Source organism: Ammospiza caudacuta, chromosome 2 (assembly GCF_027887145.1).
Source record: "Ammospiza caudacuta isolate bAmmCau1 chromosome 2, bAmmCau1.pri, whole genome shotgun sequence".
NCBI classification, from domain to species: domain Eukaryota; kingdom Metazoa; phylum Chordata; class Aves; order Passeriformes; family Passerellidae; genus Ammospiza; species Ammospiza caudacuta.
In genome coordinates, this window is record NC_080594.1 from 82783646 (window position 1) to 82799899 (window position 16254).

A 16254-nucleotide genomic window follows, 5' to 3' on the forward strand; every position below is an offset into this window, starting at 1 on the left:
ACTGGTTTGAGGCTTGGAATTTATGAGACAATGGTTGTCTCTAGTGGATCATGTTGATTGCAAGTAGATAAAGGATGGTATTGATATATTTCTTAGGGAATATGCTGCAACCATGGTAGAAAACAACATAAAAATAAATTAAATATTGCCTTATGACATTCCACATTTCCAAATGGTGGTAAAATGTGTATTTTTAATCTCTATTCCACCCTTTTTGCATTAGATCATGTGCTGAGTGGCTAAACATCCCTTAAGGAAAAAAACAGAAAGGGGAATATGGCTCAAATGGAATGGTAGACAGTGCTATTTTCAGAAACAAAAGTAGGTATAATGGATTGGTTGTATTTTTTGCTAATCTCATTACTGAATGAAGCCCCAACTGTGATAAAGTTCATCCAATTAAGAGTTTTTTATACCTCATCAGAATGGAGGTTAATCTTGAATTGTATTCATTATAAAGGTCATGGACAGTGTAATTGTGGAAGATGTGACTGTAAAGAAGGATGGACTGGGAAAAAGTGTGAACATCCAGATTCGTGTCCAATGTCAGTTGAAGAAAGTGCTAAGAAATGTCAAGGAAATTCCAATTTACCTTGCTCTGGAAGAGGTAAGCACATTTCTGGAAGAATTTTCATGCCCTTTAAATGTACTTCCATTAAAAGAATTTTTATATATGTCCAGTATTACTAGTAATGAAAAATGTGTGCCTTCTTAGCTTACTGTTCATGAATCACACCTGTATAACTTGTGATTTAGGAGGAGGGAGGAGAAGAATACAGAGGTCACCTATTTTTCCTGCTTTGTGTTTTATTTCACATGCCTTAACATTTATTTTGGAGGTTTTCAAGGGTGCTTTGAAAATTGCCATAGTTAAGTCTTTAATAAAGATACATTAAAAATATGGATTTAGTCTGCACATTTTTTGACAAAAGCAGCATGAGATTTTCAGCCTGTGTAAAATGTCGTGGCACCATTGTGATAAAGACTGTTTGGATTTACTCTGACTAACAAACTCCCATTAAGTGCAGGACTGACTTCTATAAAATACAGTCACGCTTCAGTGCAGTTTGCTAGTTGGCTGTTGGCTTTTCATTTGAAAGCATTTCTTTGTGACACTGTAGCCTCTTCAAGAGCTTTGACTAAAAATATACACTAAGTCATGCACACACATAAAAGATACATTGCAAGCAATTTTTCTCAGAAGGAAAAGGACCTGCTAATTTTCCTCTGTCACTGTGTGAAATGTGGTTTTCTGCGGAGAGGAGAGAAAAATAAATACAAGACAGAATATTTCCAGAACTGGTAATTGAAGTTGTTATGAATTTATATATTTTCTGGGAAAGGCCTAAAGCTTCTCTTGGATTACTGCATTTGTCCCTTAATGTCAGTTCATTTGTGATTTATTCTTTCACTAATACTAACATAGTCAGAAATTGTAGGCTGTTCACCCAAGTTATCTCTGTGATAATTGCACTATTTTCACCCTGTAATTGTATAGCAGCTCATTTACTTCCTAAATGTAGCATTAGGAGTATCTTAAAAGAACTATGTATTAACAGACAGTTGCTTGCTCTTTTCTTAACTAAGCTGCAGTTTTCCAGTTAATTGTCTCTCTCTTTTCCTGCTAAAATTTTACAAGAGACTTTTTTGCTACAAGTTAGTTGGAGAATGGGCATCTGTAGAGAATTAACTGCATTTTATTTTTCATGCTTGCAGGAATGATAACTAAAAAAAAGGAGCATTGACTTTTGATTTATTTTTTTATTTTTTTTCTTGTCCTTATGGATGTTGAATGTCTCTTCTTTCATCTGCTTCCCGAAAAGTTGTGTATCTTGAGAGCTTGGTGTCAGTTCTATGATTTAGTTGCATTGTCCTCTGTGAAGACAGAGGAAGAACAAAAATCATAAAAACAAGTTTAATTTGAATAAATATGATACTGAATTTTTAAAATTTTTAAAATTAAGTATAATAAGAGTAAATGTAAAGATTTTAACATTAATGACGACAATTCTACTCTTTTGGCCTTCTGCATAAGCACCTAATGATGTTGGCAGTGTTCTGCTGTTGAGATCCTGGCAGTGAAATAATTTTCAGGTGAAATAATTTGAGTGACCTGTTGGTCAAAATTTTCAAAAGCAGTGTCTATAGGAAAAAAAGGCTTAATTGATAGTGGCTTTCAATGAACTTTGACTTCCAAACAAGAAGAGATAACTAAGGTGTTCAAGGAGTGCAAAAGGCTCATATGCAGATGGTGGACATAATATGATAGACAGCTGCTGTATTGAAGGAACAAGTCATTCTGCAATTCCAGACTTGAAAAAAAAAATTCCCCATGAAAACTTCCATTTAACAATGGAAAGCAGTATCTTGTTTTAGTTCTATGAACAATTTTGTTTAAGACATTGGGAAGATGTTTTGGTCTACTCATCTTTGTTTTACTAGGCAGTGTATTTTTTTTACCCTGGACTCCTTGAATTTCCCTTTTTTCCATGATACTTTGAATAAAAGAAAAGTGTAAGAATGTTTCTGAACTGCTGAAGTAGGGGTTAGTTCCTATGAAAAATTGTCATTGGACTTGCATAGTTAAATTTGGTGCCATTTGGAAATCCCACTACCTGTCATGGGAAGAAGTGTGATACAAGCAGATGAATCAAAATAAGGTTTTCCAATCAAACACAATTGATTTCAAGTCTTCAGGAGTGGGAAACGCCATAGAATTGTAAAAAATCCCCAATTTTTCTGATGTCCTTAGAGAGGATTGTGTGATGAGGAGAGTCTGAAAAGGAAAAGGAGATTTTTGTCTTTTCCATTTGAAAATGATGGTGCAACAACAGTTATCCTTGCCCAGGTCAGTAATCCACTGTACTGCCAAAGTAGTTGAGTACTTTATGTCCTTATTTAGTGGGATTTTTTGGTAAGGCAGTTCCTGTATGGAATAGAATACACAACAGAATTCTCAGAGATGCAGGTGCATGACTTTATGATTTTGCCATGTATTGTTTTCTTAAAGAATGTTTTATGTTCATCTGTACTTTTTGTTTTTAGATTTAGATACTTTTGTTGTTTATAGCAATGGGAACTAAAAGAATTGGCACATCCCACCCAGATTTTGGGTATCTTATATTCCCTTAACTATCAGTCATGTATCTCAGCAAGAGGAAAAAAGGTATAGAAAAGAAAGAAGAGGGAAAGAAAATGGGGGTTTGTAACATTTAATGTATCAGGTGTATATAAAAGTTGTATTAAAAATTATAGAGAACTGAAAAGAGGTTAGGAGGAACACAATTAGGTAATCACTTTCTATAAAATGCAATAAATTATGATTTCTCACTCTATATTTTGCTCTTCTGAGGGTCGATGAAACGACCTTTGTTTTCAGACTGTAATTCCCTTCCTGATTTTCCCCCCTCACAAGAATAGCAAGCTGTTTCATGGGTGCTGCTCAGCATGTGGGGATATTAGAGAGGCTGCCAGAAAAGTATTACACTGTAGTCTTATATTTCTTAGCTGCTCCGGTGGGTGAAGGAGAGAGAAAGCTTCTATTGACATGCTGAGTAGCAAAGGAAAATGTCTACATGCTAAAATGGTGTTGTAAAGGCAGGGCAATTATAAATTCTCTTTATTACATCAATCAGATTGTCTATATCATGTACAAGACTATGTATTAGGTGAGAGAAGATTACAAGAAAATTTTGGGAATAAAAACCTATTAAGTACTTTCCAAAAATTACTTTCCCTGCAAAAGTCTTTTGAGGGTGAGGAGTGATTCTAGGCATCATCATTCATATAAAGTGAAGAATTCCTTCTTATACTCTTATTCTCAAGAGAGTTGCTTTTTTTTTTTTAACTTGCTCCATGACTTTTAGCTTAGATGTAAAACTTCCACTTTTTTCACAGTGAAATCTGTTACTTTTAAGAACACACTGTACATCAAGACCAGTGTCAGACATAAAGGAAAAGACATACCAAGAAATCATTATGGTTTGAAATAAAGAGGTACTATATTTTTGTCAGGATTAAGGGAAAAGACAAACCATTTTCTCTTTAAAATGCACATCACTCACTTGAGTTTTCCCTTCAGGTACAAAGCAGATTTAAAAATAGTTTTAATAAAAAAGCCTTTAGGAAGAGAATTGAAAATAAAAAGAGTAGGTTTTGAGAATAATAGATGAGAGGGTTTTTTTAAAAAAATAATCTTGTTTTCCTCACTTACCCTTGGTGAATGCAGCCATTCCATGGCAGATTTACAAAGCCAGATAACTGAAAAATATTCTTATTGGTATTTTAGCATTTAAATATCTTCTCTAAAATTGCTTTTATTTATTTGTCACATGGAGAAAATTAAACTATTTCGTTATTGGTGAAATTCCTCCTTACACTTATGCTCTAGCATGGGCTAACTGAAAAATGAAGGGATGTTTTGATTCTTTACATAAAAGATTTCTGTTGCTCTTGAAAAGACCCCTAAGCCTATTTTCAAAACACTAAATCATTCATTCAAAAATTGTGTATAATTTTGAAAGTTTACCAACAGCAATACCTTTGTCCTTTTTTCTCTATTTAAAATTATTAGATTTTGATTATCTTAGTGGAAGAGCAACAGTGTTCAATACATCCTTAAAGATTCCTTGTGGTGAGCTAAGACAGTGACTCAGTCCCTTGTGTTCTGTAATGCTAGATACCCTCTCCTGAAGTCTGAAAGCAAAGGTCAGCGATGACTCCACAGAGCAGAGCCATTGGCCAGTGCTTGCTGCAGAGAATTAATCCTTTTCTGGAGCATCTCCTGTGTCTTTTTGTATGATACACAGTTTGTGCTGCTCTCAAACATCTCATTGTATACAGATTGTTGTATCAACTGTGGTAGATTCCAGTTGATACAAAATGGAGAATATAAACAGAAGGAAAGAGAAACCCACATGCAATAATCCTATCTGTGCAGTGACGAGAGTGGATGGAACCTAGATAAATATAATGTGCTAAATAGCTGCCTAAAACCAGGTATAACTCTACAACTGTCTTCTGACCTTTGTGAAGTCTTATATGGCTCATGGAAAAGATGACAAATTCTCAGCTTGTGAATAATTTTGGGTTGGATCATTAACTGCTATAGCTTCATATAAACCTTTGAATGACATCATTCAATATATATTCAGGATTTTAAAATATATACAAACTGTAATGTGGAAACCTGATCTTTTCATCTCTACAACAGGGAAGTCCCTACAGCTGGGTATGATGCCTTAAAAGGGTAGAAAGGCTGCTGGTGGTGGCATGTGTCACATCATGAGAACTGGTTCTGCCCCATTACCTGGAACGTCATTGAGTATAGTTCTATAATGTTACAGTTCTGGTTCTTTTGTTCTAAGTGCAGTTATTAGTTAAGGACTTTGGGGTCTCCCTCTAGTAAGACATTGCCAAAATTGATAAACAAAAGAAATTTCCTGTTTCTATTAGACACTTGCAGAAAAACATTGCTTCTGAAGCTTATGGCTTGTTGACTCAGTAAGGAGAGATGATAGTGGACGTTGCTATTTGAATAATTCACTGTACTTTCTACATGACAGGATGGGGTCAGAGCAGAAAAGTGTAAACAATCCTAAGGTAAAATCTAGGTTACTACCCCTGCTACTAGCTCTTTACTGCAGCCCCTTATTATGCAAATTGTGCTGTTTAATTGAAGTGTAAATTACTCTAATGTACATCATCTCTGAATTTGGCATGCTGTTTCCATTCATTTTGCATGACCCCTGCATTCTGAAGGAGGTCTTAATTAAAGCACTATAGTCGACAGCCTGGCAGCAAGTAGCATTATTAGCTGGAGTAACAAGAACAGAACACAAATTCAAGTCATGTGTCACATCTCTAGCTTTCATCTCATCAACTTTGAGATCGAGCTCTTCTACATCTGTGTGCTTCAAGCAGAGAGGCACTCTTGCTGTGCTATTACTTTAATGCTGAATGAGCTGGTGTAACAGCATTTGTCATACAATTTGGAATACTCTTATATGCTGGACTGGCACTTTGCACTCCACTTGTTGTCTGTTGAAGTCTAAGGAAAAAATAGAAATAAATAGTTGAATCCCACTCCTTTTACATTTGTATATCAATAGTTTAGATCACTGATTTTAAACAGCTTCTCTGATTCAGGCTCTGTTTGAGCCTTTCTCTCTAAATTGAAGGAGCATCTTCTGGAAGCTGTCTTTGTTAGGAAAGCTTCCAAATTTTAATTTTTTTTCCCCTTATTTTTTTTTTTTAAATCAGTGCTCAGGAGCTCATCACTTCAGTTTTTCTCTGTAGAGAAAGGTACTTATTTGTGACCCATCTATAGCACTCCTTGCTGTTGTTTTTACCTTATACTGTTGTATTTTTGGGAGACATCAAGTAGGGACAGAGGAACTAAAGGAAGAACATTTAATTTTTTTTGGTGAACACTTACTGGCAGTGCTTATAATTCAGTAGTAAAAAAATGGTTCCTGAAGTACTTTGTGTCTGCATAGACGCTTTCTTAATCTGTTCTGGAAGAAGCAGGGTGTATTGGAAGGTGTCTGTCTCTGAGATGCAGGTGATATTGCGTGTGGTAATTCTGTAATAATAGAATTTTTTACTGTTTTGAATTTTCTCACTTGTTTCCATGGTAAGAATTTTGAGAAGCAGTAAAGAATTGATAATTTATCTGGTTTAGGATAATACTTAGGAATAAAGGCTATGGGGTAAAAGACCAGTATAAAAAAGGAATCTTTAAACCATGGCATCAGTGGCTGGTAGAGTAACAACCACAGATGCCAGCTCACCAACATTAATTTAGCATGCTCTTTTTCAATATAGCGTGTTTTCATTAAAATGTATTTCATTTTATTCTCACCAGTAAATGAGGCAGTAGAGGACAAAAAAAAATTCTGATGTTTAAATGGAATATTCAGGAGGCCAGATCAATTATTTACATATGATATATCTGATTATTCATCTGTGACATATTAATATGTAGTTACTTATTATGAGTGTGGTAGGTGTCTGCTACAGACCACCTGATGAAGAAAAGATTTAAAAGAAGATTTGCAGTCTTAGAGCTGGAGAAAGCCTCAAGGTTGGAGGCCTTGCTAATCAGAACCCAGTTTACATGGGTTTTTTTCCAACCATATGCCTATTGGAGCTTGTTTGGAAGCACTTGTTTAGGTAAGATTAATCTGAAGGGTAAGAATGGTTAGGGTAGAAATGACAAAAAATCTATAAAATAGCAGACTTAACTGCTCAAGTGTTTTTCTGATGGCTGTAAGCACTGACCACTGACAATATGAAAAACACCTCTTATTTTCTCAGTCAGTGCCTCTGAAATGCTACCACCTCTGGACACTTTGCAAACTTCTTGTGTGTGAGGTCTTGTTCTCTTGATCATAATTCTTTCTCCAACAAGGACCTCTTTCATCTGTGAAATGACATCTGTGAATGAAGACGTCTGTGAGAGACCTTGAAGGCCAGGACTGCCTTTCTGACAGCTAGCTATCTGCTGTGCATAGTGTCTTCCATATCCCAGTCTTGATTAATTTTCTTTACCTTTATTTCCCCATTTCAATTGGACTGACTCTCATTTGCTGCTCTAAAAGTCATTATTCAATAGTTGATAGTGGATCTTTGACGTAGTTGGCCTTTTTTTTTGAGGCACCCGTGATTTTTCAAATTGAACTTGATTTCTTTAGCAGAGTGGGGAACATAATGCAGATTGCAAACCGAGGGAGGGAAATCATATTCACCTATTTATTTAATAACCTTTACCTATTTCTTGTATAATACAAAACTCTCAATATTGAAATTGTTATCCAGAAAAACAGTGTGTGAGAAATAATAGTTTTGCCTAATACTGTGTGTGAATTTGGGTTAAATTTTTAGTGCTTGTTCTATTTGTATTCTAGTGGGATTTATAAATGTAGATGATGACTATATTTTAGAAGAATTCACCTATATATTAATATTTGTAGTAGATCACTATCTTAAATTAACAAGCCAAATTATGCTGTTTACAACTTAAAGAACATGGTTAGGATTAAAATGTTCAGAAATAAGTGGATTCTTGTAAGTGCTACACTTTGCTACAGGCTGGCAATTTTAGAATGTTTTCCAGTAGAGGATTGCTGTAATTATCATAATTGCTATTACCTAATCAAAGACTGGACTGACACTCATTTATGCTAGACTTCCTCTAAATCTACATTCTGCTCTGTCTCTTTCATTTGATTAGATAGTGAGCTGCAGATAGACACACAACACATCAAGGCCTCTGATGGATGGTATATGCTTGTAAGAGCCAAGAAAACAAATATATTATTGTCAAGGCTGGACAGAGAAACTGCATGCTCTTAAGCACTAAATCCTGACAGTCAGAGATTTGAAGTTTCTTTTGTGTCTGCTGAAGGATGAATAACATACATGAAATACATTTGCTTTTTATATAATAAACTGATTTTAAGGAGGTAGAATGTAAGCTATGCATTCCAGTCAGTGAAGATATAACAAATTAAAATTTATAATAATTTTTAAAATAGCTTAGATTTTTGCGGCTCCAAATTGTCATCCTATTTTGGTTCACTTCAGAAAGTGATGTCTGACCAAAAGTCAGGGTTTATGAATGTCTTGAGTACTTTCAGAGATACAGGAATCATTCACACTGACGAAAAAATTATTCATTGCATTGTGCAAGGGTAATTTTAAGAATGAATGCTTTTGTAATGCATACAACATGAGACATAGATGCTAGTTAATTTTGCATTTGTGCAAGTGACATAGCTATTTAAAATGGAAGTACCTTTAAGTACCTTCTCTCTTGACTTTGGTATATCAAGTGTTCTTAGTTAAATCACAGTAAGAGGAGATATTCCAAAAGAATCTCTGCTGGAAAAAAAGAAGCAATTGAGATGTGTGCGTGTGCTTATGCAAGAGCTGATTAGATTTCACTCACAGCTTGTTCACTAGAACAAATATCTCCTGCAAAGTCATGAAGTTGTACGATGCAGCAAAAACTGAGATTGTTTGTATTGTCCAAAATATTTACTCATCACCATAAGAAATGTATGTATATTGAAATATTAGTACATGAGTCAACTCACATTTGGAAATGCACTTGTGTGTGCACAACAGAGTCAAGTAATCATGGTAAATAGATGCTAGCTATTGCAAACACAGAAGAATGTTCTGGGTGAGGTTCATCTTAAATTTAACTAGACATAAAAAATATGATACTTCAGCCTTTGATTTTGGTGGAATGATTGTATTTCTAAATCAGAAATTATTTTCCCATTTCTTCTATATTTCTGTGTTACTACAATATGAATTGTCATAATTCATGATTTATCCTACTGTCCTGAAAAGAATTACTGTCAGGCTAACCTTTAGATGCCTGCATTTGGGTTCTATGAATCATTGTAATTTACCAAATTATTTACCCCAAATTTAATATCCTACTACAGTATAAATAAAGGTAATAGAAGTCTGCTGGAGCAAGGAACCTCTGCTGTTGATATGCAGATAAAAGTCCTTTTCCTGAATACTTGTCATTTTAGAGTGTTTTGAGCTGCCTTGGCAATGACATATTTACTAGTAAGTTAAATATTTCTGTGGATCACCCCAAGGCACTGAAACATGCTTGTCTAAAGCGGGATTGATAGAGCAGCCACTGGGCCACTTTTGCCCTGTGCTAGCTAGGATTCTCTCCAAATAATTCCTGATAGCAGGTCAGGAATTGATGAGGAATAGTGACTGGTCCCAGCAGGCAGTCTGGATGAGGCTGCCTTCATGGAAGATGCTTTCATAGTACAGATGCCATTTCTTCCATGCCAGCTGGCCTCAGTGCCAGGGAACTGTCCCAGACCAATTTAATTCACGAGTAAAGAGACATCTGTCAAATACTGTGGTTATTCTCATGAAGATTGCATTTCTTTCTGCACTGAGGTTGGTGTGGTAGCTAGGAGGCCTTCAGGAAAAGATGACAGAAAGGAGTTTCCAGTACACAATGTCAAGGATCCACCGTTTACTCTGAACCTGTTATCTTCTCTGCACCTTCAACACAGCAATTTGTGTAAAATAAATTGATCAGTTCTGATCCAAAATTGTTTTTGTAAAGTATGATATATTATTAATAGGCTCCTAGGCTGATTGAGTAATTTGATTCCTGCCTTACTTTGTGCTTATGAGAATTTTTACTTAAAATACCTGAAAGATCCTAAAAATTCAAATAAAACCAATTTTAAAGCTAAAAACTGTTAAGAATTGCAAACATTCAGACTGTTGGTGAATACCATGTCATGTTTTTCTAAGATCTGCTTTTGGAAAGGAAGTCTGGACTTGATAGAATAATTTTGGAGGTCCAACATTCTGTGGGAAAAAGGAAACACCACCCTTTTTCTGAACTAGATTTAAACCTGACAAGGTTCTAACCTAATCAATGCTTACTTGCTTATCTGTTTCATGATTTCTTGTTTGAGTAGTGCCCTATTTTTCTGCAAGTATTTTGCTATGATTTACTTATGTTACAAAATGACCCATGGTAACTGCACATCAGTAGTGTATTTGAAGCACGTAGGAACAAAGATTAAAAATTTCTTTATATTCTATTTGGAAGAAAGGTAATAAAAAGCTAAGCCAACTTTATTTTTCTGGTAGTCAAAAATAGACTTGCATGTTTATATCAATAGTTATGTTCTGCTTTATTAAATTCCAAAGTGCTGTTTGCCAACATGAAGCACTGACTGGTACATTAGAGATACAGGTATTTCTAAGAGTCAGAACACTATAAAGGTAATTTATTAAGTAATTTAATCTAATTTTCAAAGTATGTAGGGTTTCCTATTAAGAAAAAAAGTCCATATTTCTTAAAACAAACTTTTAGAAGTTAATACATTTAGCAAATGCTGAATTCAAATCAACTGAATCTGATATTTAAGCTGAACTTCTACTATATTACTTTCAGAGGCTGCTTTTTTCGTGTGAGCCTACATAGTGATCAATATATGATTTATGAGGGGAAAAAAACCCAGTATCTTGCAAAAGCATCTTTTTTTCTGATAAAATTAAAAAGTAAATGTTGTAAGTTGCTGTTAAGTAAAATGTCTGCAAAAGTATGTTCTTTAGAGTTTTGGAAGTCCATCAAATACCTATTTATAAAACTCAGGAACATTTTCTTGTGGAAAGTGCTTTAATGTGTTTTGTTCCCTGTGATTTTATAAGCATTTGTATCCTTGCCTTGCACAGAAAAACTGAAATGAAAGCATAAGCCCCCTGAGAGAGAGATATGGAATTGTTTGCCTACTTTTACATGCTTTTAGAGATGTTTGTATTTTGTGAGATCTGAATACAGACTGGACTAAATATTTTAAATGGAAGCAAGGAACATGAAGAGAAGTGCAGCTGGGGGAAATATTGGCTTTTGATCTCTCATTGAGAGTTTTTGCAGTTATCAGTGAATAGTGGGAAGTATCATTAAAAAATAAAAGCCTAAATACCTTTAAAATATTTGTGGGATAGAAGTCTAAACATTTATATGAAATATTGGGCAATAACACTACAGTAAACTTGTTTTCTGGAATTTACGTTTAGAGAAAAATTGTGCGAAGTTCAGAGACAGTTCAAAGACAGGAAAAGTCAGCCTGAAAGCTAATCTCCATACTGAGAAATTGCTAACAAAAGTTCTTCCCAGTCAAAATCTTTGTCCCAGAATTTGTGGTTCTCTTTCTGAGCCAGGGTTTCACAAGAAAGAACTAGAAATTGCTGTAATACATTATGTCATTTTGTTTCCTGAGTGCCACTAATGCACTTCTTTTACAGGAACTGCTGAAGTTTTTCTAGTAGGCCTGTGGGTTCAAATGCTCTGCCCTTTCCTTGCCACCTTCATTTGTCGAGTGCTCAGAATACTTTCAGGAGACAGCTTTGTCAGTTCTGTTAGAAAAATTATTTTATGGCATACTTGAAGTCAGATATTTGTCCATGTATTTGTTCTTTTTAGTTTGTCATCTTAATCACACTTCATAAAGCCAATAAAGAAAGACATGACCCAAAAAATAAGTGCTTCTGATTAAATCATACTTTCAGTAAAATTTACTGTTACCTCAGCTCTCCAATTCTAAAATTTAAAGCATAGTGTTGGGTAAAACCAAGCAAAACAACTTTCTTGCATTACACAGTTTTCAGAGCAACAGATAAATACCAGATTCAAGAAGCTGCTGTTTCATAAACATTATAATCTTTGATGAATCTGGTCCCTCTGAGACTCAGAAGTAGAGAGGGATGGGGAAATCAGATAGTAACCATTACTGGTGTTATCTGAAACTTTGGATTTTTTAGTTGTTTTGGATTTTTGTTTGTCTGCTTGTTGATTTGAGGGTTTTTTTCCCTGTCATGGGTCATAGTTGTTGCTTTAAAGATAGAGTATCTGAAAACATGCTGCTCCTAATTATTGATAAAGTGCAATATGTGCACCTTTCTTTCTCATAGGTACTATAATAAGTAATTAGTATCTACTTTGCTTAATATAAATTAGTAATTTCCTAATTACAGGTTTCAAAATGACAACACTTTAACAATGAATGTTTTTGAAAGTTTGTAGGAAGGCAATTTGTATTGAATGTGAAACTAGGTGTCTTGTGGGGTCGCTTCATCAGTTTACTCAAAATCTTTTAATTGCATTTTCTGCCTCACTGAGGCCACCATAGGAACATGGTGTGTTTGGAGTTAATTTATTAATAAAAAACCCCTTGATTTCTGTACATGTCTTTCTGCTCATTGTGAGAGGTTCCATTTAGTAACTATGGTGGTGCTGTGTATGTTCATAAGGCTGTGGAACCACACTCACAAAAACATCCTTCCTTCTGAGTGGATTGTGAACCCAGTCTGTTATTTCCCACTAGGGACTTGTTTCCAAACATAAGCCAATGATTAAGAACAGAGATTGAAGAGGAACCTGGAACATAGCACCTTCTTTCAAATGTAGAGGTTTATTTTTATAAAAATGACCTTAGGACTTGTTTGCAGTGTATGAAAGTGGCAACCTTACCCCACCTAGCAACTCATAAACAGTGCTACTCATTGTTATTGCCGGTAGATGGCATTCTTTATATTAACTAAATAACTAACAGTTTCAAAGTTTTTTGCCAGATTTTTTTTGAGGGGAAGGAGAGTGGGTGATAGACATTTGCTTTTCAGGGTATTCATGGAAATCATACATGCCTGCTATTTTGAAATGTCTGTCAGAATTCCTTACTTTAATTCAGAAAAGCAATCTTACTGGTTTTTGTTTCTTTTCCGAAATGAAATTAATTGTGAAATAATGTAATGATGCAATTAACTCAGTAATTTTTACTTTTATTTTGGGTGAGGAAGAGGAAATGGTTTTTCTTTTCCTCTTTTGGGAGCTAGAATATTTAATGGAAAGTTAAGTGATAAATGTTATTGCTACTTTCATTCTAGAAAATTCCTTTAAAGAATTTTTTCCTCCCCTATTGCTTACTGTCTGCAGCACCTACAGACACAACCATTTCTTCTGTAGTGGATCTGTGGCAGAAGAGGGAATAACTCAGTGACCCAAGACCAGGTGTAGTGTATAGATCTTCAAATGTTTGGTAGCTTTTTTTTTCCTGTTTCAATGCTTAACCCAAAGCCCAGTAAAGTTAACAAGGAGATGTACACTGGCATAAGAAATTTTGTGAAATTCTGTTTCAATGCATACTGAAATAAGAGGGCTGCTCTCAAAGAAAGGTATGTTGATGGAATCTAACCAGAAGATTTTTCATGCATTAATCATATTGGAATCCATGACCTTTGCGATGAAAAATGAACAACTGAAGTGTAGAAGATATTTCAAGATCCATTAAAATTCAAAATGTATTGTATATTCCAGTGCATAATCCAGATACTGATCATTGTGGCTTTTGCATGTGCTGAATGTTTATTTCACAGGCACCAACAATAGATAGGAGCCATGCACCCCTGAAGTTGTGTGGACTAAAACTGTAATTTTCCTAGCTGGGATACTGGAATAGAGTACACTTGGTTCAGTTTGCTATCACATGAGGACACATTCCATCACTTTATGCCTGTAAAATTGATCCATACCCAGATGTGAGCTCAAGGTGAGTGTGAGCAGCAGCCTCTCATATTCTGGGCAAATGAGGCTTCTCTGGCTGGCGGAGGGACTGCCAAATGCAGAACACTCTCCAGCTACCCACTACTGGTGACAATGAATATGTATCTGTGAAATAATGAATTCATACCAGCGATTGCTCAGTTTCTAAACCTAGCCTTTGCAGTGACCTTCAGCCTTTAATAAAGTACAGTCGCGTCAAACTAAAGAATTAAGTTGGAAGACCCTCTGTGTCACCAGGTCAATTGACCTGGACAGACTTACACTCTCTTAACTTAGAAGAAAAAAGTTAGACTTTTACCTAACTGCACATTTGTGCTTACTGGAAGAAAAATCTGTTATTCCCAGGACTATCAGGAGCTCTGTGGGTTGTGACCTGCTTGCGGTGGTGATTCTTGTCACGACCTTGTAGTTAGAGAACCAAGCTGACAGTCAGGGAAGATATTTGAACTGTGTTTAAGATTATGGGCAAAATGCCCATGGAAAGAATATTTAGGTGTATCAGTAATGCTCTGCTACCCAAAGGTTATTCCATTTACCCAGTCTTTGTTGGAAATGGCCTTCAGAAAGTGTGCTTTCTTAGAGAAAATACTACCTCAACACATTAGGAATCACATTAATTTTATGTAGAGAAATAAGGTATTTATCCCCCACTGCACAAAGGTTCAGATTTTTATACAGAACATGCACTGGAGCATAACTGAAGAGTAGCTCAAAGTGTCTCCCACACTTTAAAGTTTCATATAAGCTTTGAATGAACTCTGAAGATAAAGGGATTTAATATAAACCAGAAATACCACTAATTAATGCAGACATTTCTAGGTATGTAATTACTTACTAGAATTCTGTTTTCTGCTTATCTATTTAATTAGAGGTGCAATTTAATATTTGTGAACTAAAATTTATTTAATATCCTAATCCATGCCTTTGCCAAAAAGCACAGACTACTAACCTACTTTATCATTATTGGATTGATATTTAATTTGAGTTGGCATGCAAATGTTATGAATTCTGAATCTTTTTATTCAAGTTTTTACCTCTAGTATCATTTTTTGAGCTTGTGCCCAGAGAGTGAGTAATAGTTTTATTTTAATAGTTTCAGTATGTTTTAACATTTAAAAGCTGTTACCATAAGCAAGAAATATGCTGATCTTTTCCCCTCTTCTTCTGGGTGTAGAAAGAAAGGGATATCTAATCTGAACAATCTGAACTTTGTTTGTATTTGCTATCTTCTTGTTTCACATCACACATTCCAAGATTTTTTGACACCTCTGGGTGACCTTAGCTGATCCCTTAGCAATTGGAATGTGATGCATCTTTGATTATCATATAATACAGACACCTGCAAGCTGTAATCAACTTAGAGGCCTCTTGGTCATGTATACATGAAGCTGCCAATTTGTTTATTGGCTTTCCACACTGATTAGTCCTAGGTGACTGATTTTTGACTGGAGATATCACCATGATCTTATGGTCAAGAAAATATTTGTCCAGGTTTTGTAAGGATACAGAGGAATAGCAATTGAATAATAAACATATAATCTTAACTTTATAATAATTGTCAGTAATTTACACAGCAAAACTGATAATGGTGAATAGAGGTGAATCGTAAGAAGTGTAAATATGGCTCTGTCTTTTCCTAAGTTTTAAGGGTTCTTTGGTGACAATGTCCACAAAGAAAGATGCAGGGAATAAAAAAAATGCTAAAAAGGCGGAAGGGCATTACCAATATAAATAAAAATGTATTAACTAATAATAACACATGTTTTCCAGAGGTCTGAAATTAGGTGTTGAGCGTTATGATGAACAGTTGCACCTAAATCAAAGCACGTTGTGCAAAAATCTGTCACCTGTAGAACTATCTTACGCACCAAACTTCAGACATTAGTTACTCTTGGGTGATCTCAGTGAATATATTTACAGTAGGTCACATGAATTTCAGAGTTAACCTCTCATTCCATTCATGATGTTGAGCACTGTCAAGCTTAGGAGCGTCTTGCAGAGATCATCAGTCTTCTGGGCAGGGAGCTTGAACATCAGTGAACATGCAAGTTGTATCAGTTTCTATTGAGATCAGATAGATAATTTATCAGATGACAGACTTTCAAGGATGATCTAATAAGCAGGTAGTC

General features: G+C 35.1%; 1 protein-coding gene across 1 annotated transcript in view; it reads left to right on the plus strand.

Moving 5' to 3' along the window:
- Window positions 1-16254, plus strand: part of ITGBL1 (integrin subunit beta like 1) — a 123463-nt gene that overhangs the window by 64983 nt on the left and 42226 nt on the right. Inside the window, exon 7 of the mRNA XM_058800048.1 lies at window positions 461-607. Within this exon, the coding sequence (XP_058656031.1) occupies window positions 461-607 (147 nt within the window). The remainder of the gene's footprint in view (window positions 1-460; window positions 608-16254) is intronic.